Raw genomic sequence first — 10,836 nt, forward strand, 5'->3', positions numbered from 1 at the left:
TTTAAAGATCAGCTTATAATTTATTTTATAACTTGGTTCAGTTTTTCCTTCATTCCAAACCCCTCAGAAACTAAGAGAACTTTAGTTTTGAAAACTGAAAAGCAGGCAGAACTGAAAAAGACAAAGATTATATCCAGCACTCTTTTCATAGATGAGAAAATTGCAGTCCAGAAGGATTTGCTTTACAGTTTCTGTTCAGTATCTTTAACATGAATCATCCCTCCCCTCCCCCAGAATTAGGACCATATTTGGAAAAAAGATGCCATAGTAATGAATGAACATGTTTACATTTATATTCTTTTTTTTTGTTTGTTTTGGCTGCCCGCCACTGCATGAGGGCTCTTCCCCGACCAGGGGTCAAACCCATGCCCTTTGCAGTTGATGCATGGATTCTTAGCCACTGGACCACAAGGGAAGTCCTACATTTATATTTTTAAAGCTCCTAAATGTGGATGCAAATGACCTAGGAAAATATTTTGTATAAATGGATTTTTATTTTCTTTGCATTTGCTAGAAATGCAGAAAATGTTAAGTCCTTTATGTTAAAAAAATTTTGAAATCGCACAATGGGAAAAGGCAGTTGCTTGCATCAATTAAACAAGAACTCATAACTAGTTAATTGCAACTGGACTTTTATTGTACAGTTAGGAAAAGTATTTTCACAAAAATATTTGGAAAAAATATACCATTTCATAGGTAAGTCTTACAGTGAAGAGAATTTGCTAACAAATGTCATTTCAAGATGTAGGGAGTATGTCTGAGCTCGTGCCCACTGCTCCAGGGAAGACATGTCCAGTTTGGTCACAAAGATACAGGATGAGGGCATTATGATTAAGCAAGCCATTTATTTGTTAGAACTTTGTTTCTAAATTACTGCTCCTTGATATTATAATTTGTCTCTTAACTTCTGATTTCTAAAACTATATAATTACAAAAGTATAGTTCCCCTATCTCATAAAATGCCAATGATACCAAGTGGGCTATACGCACGTCATGCTACTTGATTCATTCAGCATGTCTCTCTTTAATACTAATAAGGCAGTCTGACACAGACGATTCCTTTGGGACTAAGGTCACGTTTATCCCCTTCAAAATTGTGCTTTAAGTGCTAATAACCATAGGTAGTTTGCAAAGAACTGATAAGGCAACGAAGTGGAGCGGTCTCGGATCAAAGGCCCGTGCGTGAAAGGTGGTGACTAGCACTGGAGAGAGGCTGCACGGGGAAGGGGGCGGTGACGGCGCGTGTGGGGGTGTGTGGGCTTTTAAGGGAGGAACTGGCGCCGCTTCTCTGCTCATCTGCTGCTTCCACAGCTGCCCCTGCAGGTACTCCGTCATCTGCTGGCACTCATCTCCCCCCTCCACTGGGTGTTCTTGAGGTAAAAGATTGAATGGTTTCGCGCATGGCATGTGGTAACCAATGGAGTGGTGGTGGTGGAGGGGGAGGGGGGTCTTGCCCTCAAATTGCAATACTGGAAGCTTGTTTTTAGAGCCTCATGAGAGTGTTGTTTCTTGGTCCCTCTTTCCCCCACTTTCCTTTTCCTTATAGTTTAGTCACTATTCTTACTTCTTCGTGTTTGTGATCTAAGTTGGAACAAATGTTTTCAGTTCCAGTAGCAAATAATTCTTTCAGTCTTGTTTTATTATTGTCTGTCTCCTTCCTTCTCAAACAGCCTTTCTAGTTTGTTCATGAAAGACCTTCAAATGGAGGAAATCTGATAAATATTAGGGCAGGTTAGAAGTTGAATTATCCTGTCAAAGATGTTCTTGTTTATCTTGCCATCACACCAAACTATATCTTGATAACAGTCATATGTAGTACATTTGATCCAGCTGTTTCCTGCCTGCCCCCAGCATGGTTTATCCACTAACTCACTGATTATACAAGCTTTAAGTCTCTGTGTCACAAGCTACTATAACTCTGTTACAATGAGTTGGGAGCGAGGGGGTGGTGCTCAGTGACAAAGCCATAGAATCAGAGAGGTGGCAACAGAGATTAGGCTTCTAGCTAGATTACGATCTGGCAGACATCCTTGTACTACTCCCCTGGAAAGTAAAGGCCCAGGGCAAAGGAGGAACCTGAGGTTAAAATATTTAGGTGTAATCAAAGCCTCCTAGTCTATATCCCTATGTATGCTGAAAAATCTAGTGTAACACACTTTCATATGGCTTTGTGTTTTCACCATAATATGTATTATCTAATATACTTAATTATATCTTTTAAACAGCAGTGACCTTGTAGTGAAAGTATATGATGTGGGATATAAAATGAATGAAAAATGACAACATCTAGGCTTTTGTCTGAGTCATTAGTATAAACACTCATAAAACCTAATTTTTCTTCATGAGCTGGAAATACGTTTTGCATGTTTTGGAAACTTTCTATTCTTAGACTTGTGACTTCAGATCTTTGTATGAATGGGGTGGTGGTTTTTCTGTTTTGTAAAGTTGCTAGATTATAAGTACAATAGTACAGTACAAACCCTGGGAGTAGGTGAAGGTTAAATGACCAGTTTTACAAATGCAACTGAAAGATGACACGCCTGTCACTTTGAAGAATTTTCTTTGCCCATTTACCTTGGAGAATTTGGTCTGTTTGACTGTGGGCTTCAGGGTATAATGCTAAACTTAGAGGTCGCAATTCTGTCTGCTCATAAGGTCATATACATTTATGTCATTAGAGGTCACAAGCTTTTTTTCTGCCTTTCTTTACTTTTGATTATAAGGGTCTACTGTATCTTAGTAAAAGGATCTTATAATGTTTAAGTTTTCTTGCAAGTTATGTCTTCTCGGTATCTTCTTTCTGCTTTCCTGAATTTTCCATCACTATCTTAAACTAATTTTTTTTTTAGAAAACTTCCCCCAAAAGCCAAATTTATGAAAATAGTATAGTATATGGCTGTAAATGCCCCCATGGGCTTTTTTACCAGTAAAAATATATATGTGAGTATTCCCTTTAAAGGAGTATTTGATCTTTTGTAATAACTATAAATCTCATGCATAATCCGAATAGTAATCTGAATGGTGCCTGTCCATGTGCCAGTAGTCCCTTATATCTGTGAGACAGTAAAACTTAACACACGTGCAGCACTGAGACCGGGTTCTTCTTCTTACCTTGCCAGCAAGAGTTTCTGTTACTTTATAGTTTTTGGGATTGCTGTTTATAAAAGCTATGCATGCTTGTTTTCTTATATAGTAGTGTCACTGGGCTACCTAATTCAATGCAGTAAACATTGTCATGACTTCTATAAATTGTATCTTGTTAAGACACTTATATGCAAAGTCTGAATCATCCAATAACAGCTGTGATTAGTTAGGGCCCTGACTAACTATCCAGGTGATAGTTATGCTTTTCATCTACAAACGTAAATATTTAATTAAGGACAGGGTTCATGGTAGACCTCTTCCACATGGGTTGCTTTCTTATGTTTGACCATTTGTGTTAAGGAGGGATCCAAACCTTGACCCAAAAGGTTTTGACAAACAAAACCCATCGTTAACCACTCTGGCTTGAGTGCCATTCCCTTACCCAGGCATTTCAAGAAAAATCATTTCATACCTTGTGGTTTTTGTTTAAATTGACAGTTATTTTAAAGAAATGTCTTTAAAATAACGATTTGTAAACCCAAGGTGCTTTTAAAATTCTTATTTCTTTGGTGATGGCATTACTGCCTCTGGAAGGAAGTGGTGTGACACACAGCTGATTGATTCCTGTGGCTCCAGAGGACTTACATTTAAACCTTTAATGACTAAAATCCAAGACCAAGCAGAGAGAAACTGCTTAATGTAGAACTGCTTAAAACACTTCATTTTAGGTATTAGATTCTTGAAGCTATTGTAATACTTTTCTTTACACCCAGATGGAGTTATTTGAATTTATTCACACCAGTTTCTGCTATTGTTTCATGTATTTAAACTAGCACCAACTTTATCCACAGTTCAAGAAAGTGTTGTCATCCTACACATAGAATCAAGGCCCTTCACTCTCAATATATGGGATGTCATAGTACTTGAGGTTGTTGCCTGCCCACTGCTGCAAGGCATCACTCAAGATTTCCTGGGACAGGTGCTGTGCAAATTCGAAGACCACAATTTGAGGCCCTGGGGGTTCCTTCACTTCCTCTTTGACATTAACTAGAGAAGGTATCCTGGGTAGAAATTTCTCTTCAGGCATAAAGTTTTCTTCACTCACATGCCTCTTCTCACTCTCAAGTGTGGTGGGAAATGGGAAAGTTTGCTTTGATTTCATGCAGCCCATGTTATGAAGAGCTCTGACTGAGTGAAGGAAAGCAGTAGCAAAGACTACTTCAATAGCATCTTTGGAAAACACCAAGCATTGTCCACTTGATACTGACCAGTGTTTTTCCTCTCCAGGACACTTCAGAAATCAATATTCCCTTTCACCAGTCTTCACATGTAGTGTTTTATCTGTCAAGAGAAGGTAAATTTCATTTTGAAGTCATATAATGCAAATACTGCCCAATTAGGTAGCAAGTAGAAACAAATCTTTATCACTTTACTAAGGTATCAACAGTTTTATCTTATCAATAGAAAAGATAATCATTCAAAACTGGCAATTAAGAAATAGGAAAACATTTTTTCAAGATCATGAAACTTTTATAAAACTGAAAACAGTCAAACTGTTGTTACCTTAGATTTTTTTTATGTACACTAGAGTTCAGCAAACAATATATAGTCTTTGGTTGTAGTTCACTGGAGGGACAAGAACTCAGGTGGCCATAGTCCTGGGGAAAACTCACTGGTATGAGCTCCTTTGGCCAGGTGAGATGCTGAGAAAGACTGAAGGCAGGAGGAGAAGGAGATAACAGACGATGAGATGTTTGGCAACATGAGTTTTAGCAAACTCCAGAAGATAGTGAAGGACAGGGAAGCCTGGAATGCTGCAGTCCATGGGGTCACAAAAAGTTGGACACAACTGAGTGACTGAAGAACAACAATGAGCTTTTCTGGAGGTGGCCATCAGAGAGAAGTGGAGAAAAGTGAATGTGTTCAGTCGTGTCCGACCCTTTGTGACCCAATGAACTGTAGCCTGCAAGACTCCTCTGTCCATGGGCTTCTCCAGGCAAGAATACTGGAGTGGGTTGCCATTTCCTTCTTCAAGGGATCGTCCCAACCCAGGGATCGAACCCAGGTCTCCTGCATTGCAGACAGACTCCTTACTGGTTGAGCCATGAGGGAAGTTCAGAGGTGGTCATTTTCTCCCCCAAACCTGGCCCCACCCTAGACCCTTTAGGCTCCAGTACTGGGAACCCTCAAGGCAAACAACCAATAGGGTAGGAACACAGACCACCCATCAGCAGACAGGCTGCCTAAAGTCTTCATGAGCCCATAACTGCCAGCTAAACACACTCCTGGAAATAGCCCTGCCCACCAATGGACAGGAACTAGTTCTTCCCACCAGGAAGCCTGCACAAGCTCTTAGACTGGCCTCGTGCACCAGAAGACAGACAGCAGGAGCAAGAGGAACTACAGCCCTGCAGCTTGTGAAATGGAAAGGGCAATCACAGAAAGTCAGACACAGTGGAGATGGCACAGGAATATGTCCCAGACAATGAGCAAGATAAAAGCCCTAAACAACAACCAAGGGGAGTGAGGCTAGGTAGTCTACCCCCAAATAAAGAATTCAGAGTAATGACAGTACAGATGATCCAGAGTCTCAGGAAAAGAATGGAGGCACAGTACAAGAAGATACATACATGTTTAATAAAGAGCTAGAAGATCCAAAGAGATGAACAATGACAATAACTGAAAATACATGAGAATAAATCAGAATAAATGGAATAGTGTGAGTTGGAAGACAGAATGGTGGGAATCAAAGAAAATACTAAAACAAGGGAAAAGCAACAAATAATATACAAGGCAATTCCCATAAAGTTTTTCAGCAGAAACTCTGTAGGCCAGAAGGGCATGACATGATAGATTTACAGTGATGAAAGGGAAGAACCTTCAACCAAGAATATTCTACCCAGAAAGTCTCTCCATTCAGATTTGACAGAGAAATCAAAAGTTTTACAGACAAACAAAAGCAAAAAGAATTTGACACTATCAAACCAGCTTTGTAACACACTAAAGGAACTTCTTTAAGCAGGAAAGAAAAAAAAAAGCCACAACTAGAAATCAGAAAACTATGAATCGAAAAGCTCCCTGGTAAAGGCAAACATACAGTAAAGGTAGGAAATCATCCAACACAAATACAATATCACAGCAATTGTGAGGAGAGTACAAATGCAGGATACTGGAAATGTATTTGAAATTAAAAGGCCAGTAACTTAGGACAACCTTGTTTATATATAGAATGCTATATCAAAACCTCATGACAACTGCAAACCAAATATCTACAATAAATTCACTCACACACACACAAAGGAATCCATATAACAGTATGAAAAGTCACAAGAGAAAAGAACAAGAGGAAGGGGAGAAAAAAAACCTAAAAAAAAAAACAACCCACCACAATTAACAAAATGGCCATAAGAACCATATATATTGATAATTACCCGAAATTTAAATGGATTAAATATTCCAACCGAAAGAAATATATTGGCTGAACGGATTAAAAAAACAAACAAACCAGGACCTTTATATATGCTGTCTATAGGAAACTCACTTCAGATTTAGGGACACATACAGTCTGTAAGTGAGGGGATGGAAAAAGATATTCCATGCAAATAGAAATCAAAAGAAAGCTGGAGGAGCAATACTTGTTAGATAAAATAGACTAGAAAGACTGTTACAAGAGACAAAGGACACTACATAATGATAAAGGGATCAATCCAAAGAGATATAACAAGTATAAACATATATGCACCCAAAATAGTATTTGCCTTATATATTCAGGTGCTCCTAACAGCTATAAAAGTAGAAATTGCCAGTAACAATAATAGTGGGATATTTTAATAGCCCACTTTCATCAACACACCAGACAGAAAATCAATAGGGAAACACAGGCCTTAAGTGACATATCAGACTAGATGGAGATAATTGATATTTAAAGAGCATTCTGTTCAAAAGCAGAATACACACTCTTTAAGTGCACATGGAGCGTTCTCCAGGATTGATCACATGCTGGGCCACAAAGCAAACTTGCTTAAATTTAGGAAAATGGAAATCATATTAAGCAGCTTTTCTGACCACAACACTATGCGATTAGAAATCAACTACAAGAAGAAACTTGTAAAAAACACAAACACGTGGAGGCTAAACAGTATGCTACTAAAAAATCAATAGATCACTTTAGAAGTCAGAGAAAATACCTGGAGACAAAACAAAACCCACAATGACCCAAAACATATGGGATGCAGGAAAAGCAGTTCTAAGAGGAATTTTATAGCCATACAGTTTTACATCAGGAAACAAACCTAACCTTACACCTAGAGCAACTAGAGAAAGAACAAACAAAACCCAGTTGGTAGAAATCATAAAAACCAGAGCAGAGATAAATGAAAGAGACAAAGAAAACAATAGAAAAATATCAACGGGAAAAAAAGCTGGCTTTCTGAAAATATAAAGTTGTTAAACCTTTAGCCAGATTCACCAAGAAAACAAGGGATCATCTTGAGATTCTGCCTGGGGCATCTTCCAGCATTAACACTAGAAGGCTGAGTCCAAGCAGAGTAGCAACTCTGCTGTGTTACAGCAGCAGAGACTGAATTACTGAAGCAGATGAAATTACAAGAGAATTCAAGAGAAAAAGGAATCGGGAAGGAGGAAGAAATTTGCATGAAGTCTCACTAAAACCAAACAGGACCCTGCAGGGCCTTCCTCGGGAGAGACCTGTGGTTCCTTTGCCTTTTCCAAGGCCTTCTCTGAGTTCCAAAGAACAAATGCAGAAACAAAGGAAAACAGTCAAGCAAGACAAAATAATAATAGCCATGAAAAAAAAGTCAAGGATCTTTAGTTCCTCTTCAAGTGCTATAGATAATACCTTGAGCCATATTCTTGCTTTGCAGATACTAAAACCACCAGGTGAAGGAAGTTAACTGTCTGCTGACCACCAGCATGCAGACCTCAGACTCGCTGGAACCAGAAGGTTGATGATATTAACTCCAGAGTGCCACCTAGTTACCTCACCACTAACCAATCAGAAGGATGTCCATGAGGTGATCACACATCCTGAGACCTTCTCCCTTACCCTGCCTTAAAAAAAAACAAAACTTGAAAACTATATACCTGTATATGTATAACTGAATCACTTTAACTATAACTTCACTATAATCTGAAACTAACATTTTTTTTTTTTACTTTATTTTACTTTACAATACTGTATTGGTTTTGCCATACATCCACAAATCCACCACGGGTGTACACGATTCCCAATCCTGAACCTCCCTCCTACCTCCCTACCCATACCATCTCTCTGGGTCATCCCAGTACACCAGCCCCAAGCATCCTGTATCCTGCATCGAACCTAGACTGGCGATTTGCTTCTTATATGATATTATACATGTTTCAATGCCATTCTCCCAAATTATCCCACCCTCTCCCTCTCCAACAGAGTCTAAAAGACTGTTCTATACATCTGTGTCTCTTTTGCTGTCTCACATACAGGGTTATCGTTACCATCTTTCTAAATTCCATATATATGTGTTAGTATACTGTATTGGTGTTTTTCTTTCTGGCTTACTTCAGTCTATATTGGCTCCAGTTTCATCCACCTCATAGAACTGATTCAAATGTATTCTTTTTAATGGCTGAGTAATACTCCATTGTGTATATGTACCACAGCTTTCTTATCCATTCATCTGCTGATGGACATCTAGGTTGCTTCCATGTCCTGGCTATTATAAACAGTGCTGCAATGAACATTGGGGTACACGTGTCTCTTTCAATTCTGGTTTCCTTGGTGTGTATGCCCAGCAGTGGGACTGCTGGGTCATAAGGCAGTTCTACTTCCAGTTTTTTAAGGAATCTCCACACTGTTCTCCAAAGTGGCTGTACTAGTTTGCATTCCCACCAACAGTGTAGGAGGGTTCCCTTTTCTCCACACCCTCTCCAGCATTTATTGCTTGTAGACTTTTGGATCACAGCCATTCTGACTGGTGCGAAATGGTACCTCATTGTGGTTTTGATTTGCATTTCTCTGATAATGAGTGATGTTGAGCATCTTTTCATGTGTTTGTTAGCCATCTGTATGTCTTTGGAGAAATGTCTATTTAGTTCTTTGGCCCATTTTTTGATTGGCTCATTTATTTTTCTGGAATTGAGCTGCAGGAGTTGCTTGTATATTTTTGAGATTAGTTGTTTGTCAGTTGCTTCATTTGCTATTATTTTCTCCCATTCAGAAGGCTGTCTTTTCACCTTGCTTATAGTTTCCTTTGTTGTGCAGAAGCTTTTAATTTTAATTAGATCCCATTTGTTTATTTTTGCTTTTATTTCCAGTATTCTGGGAGGTGGGTCATAGAGGATCCTGCTGTGATTTATGTCGGAGAGTGTTTTGCCTATGTTCTCCTCTAGGAGTTTTATAGTTTCTGGTCTTACGTTTAGATCTTTAATCCATTTGAGTTTATTTTTGTGTGCAGTGTTAGAAAGTGATCTAGTTTCATTCTTTTACAAGTGGTTGACCAGTTTTCCCAGCACCACTTGTTAAAGAGATTGTCTTTAATCCACTGTATATTCTTGCCTCCTTTGTCGAAGATAAGGTATCCATAGGTGTGTGGATTTATCTCTGGGCTTTCTATTTTGTTCCATTGATCTATATTTCTGTCTTTGTGCCATTACCATACTGTCTTGATGACTGTGGCTTTGTAGTAGAGCCTGAAGTCAGGCAGGTTGATTCCTTTAGTTCCATTTTTCTTTCTCAAGATTGCTTTGGCTATTCAAGGTTTTTTGTATTTCCATACAAATTGTGAAATTATTTGCTTTAGTTCCCTGAAAAATACTGTTAGTAGCTTGATAGGGATTGCATTGAATCTGTAGATTGCTTTGGGTAGTATACTCATTTTCACTATATTGATTCTTCTGATCCATGAACATGGTATATTTCTCCATCTATTAGTGTCCTCTTTGATTTCTTTCACCAGTGTTTTATAGTTTTCAATATATAGGTCTTTTCTTTCTTTAGGCAGACATATTTCTAAGTATTTTATTCTTTTTGTTGCAATGGTGAATGGAATTGTTTCCTTAATTTCTCTACTTTCTCATTATTAGTGTATAGGAATGCAAGGGATTTCTGTGTGTTGATTTTATATCCTGCAACTTTACTATATTCATTGATTAGCTCTAGTAATTTTCTGGTGGAGTCTTTAGGGTTTTCCATGTGGAGGATCATGTCATCTGCAAACAGTGAGAGTTTTACTTCTTCTTTTCCAATTTCGATTCCTTTTATTTCTTTTTCTCTCTGATTGCTGTGGCCAAAACTTCCAGAACTGTGTTGAATAGTAGTGGTGAAAGTGGGCACCCTGTCTTGCTCCTGACTTTAGGGGAAATGCTTTCAATTTTCCCCATTGAGGATAATGTTTGCTGTGGGTTTGTCATATATAGCTTTTATTATGTTGAGGTATGTTCCTTCTGTTCCTGCTTTCTGGAGAGTATTATCATAAATGGATGTTGAATTTTGTCAAAGGCTTTCTCTGCATCTATTGAGATAATCATATGGCTTTTATTTTTCAATTTGTTAATGTGGTGAATTACATTGATTGATTTGTGGATATTGAAGAATTCTTGCATCCCTGGGATAAAACCCACTTGATCATGGTGTATGATCTTATCAATGTGTTGTTGGATTCTGATTGCTGGAAGTTTGTTAAGGATTTTTGCATCTATGTTCATCAGTGATATTAGTGTATAGTTTTCTTTTTTTGTGGCATCTTTGTCAGGTTT

General features: G+C 38.4%; 1 protein-coding gene across 1 annotated transcript; it reads right to left on the bottom strand.

The window, feature by feature from the left end:
• Window positions 1-619: 619 nt before the first annotated feature.
• On the bottom strand, window positions 620-4,327 carry C2H2orf88 (chromosome 2 C2orf88 homolog). The gene has a single exon (XM_069577008.1). The coding sequence runs from the start codon at window positions 4,253-4,255 to the stop codon at window positions 3,968-3,970; it is 288 nt and encodes a 95-aa protein (XP_069433109.1). The 5' UTR covers window positions 4,256-4,327; the 3' UTR covers window positions 620-3,967.
• Window positions 4,328-10,836: the final 6,509 nt, after the last annotated feature.

Source organism: Ovis canadensis, chromosome 2 (assembly GCF_042477335.2).
Source record: "Ovis canadensis isolate MfBH-ARS-UI-01 breed Bighorn chromosome 2, ARS-UI_OviCan_v2, whole genome shotgun sequence".
NCBI lineage: Eukaryota > Metazoa > Chordata > Mammalia > Artiodactyla > Bovidae > Ovis > Ovis canadensis.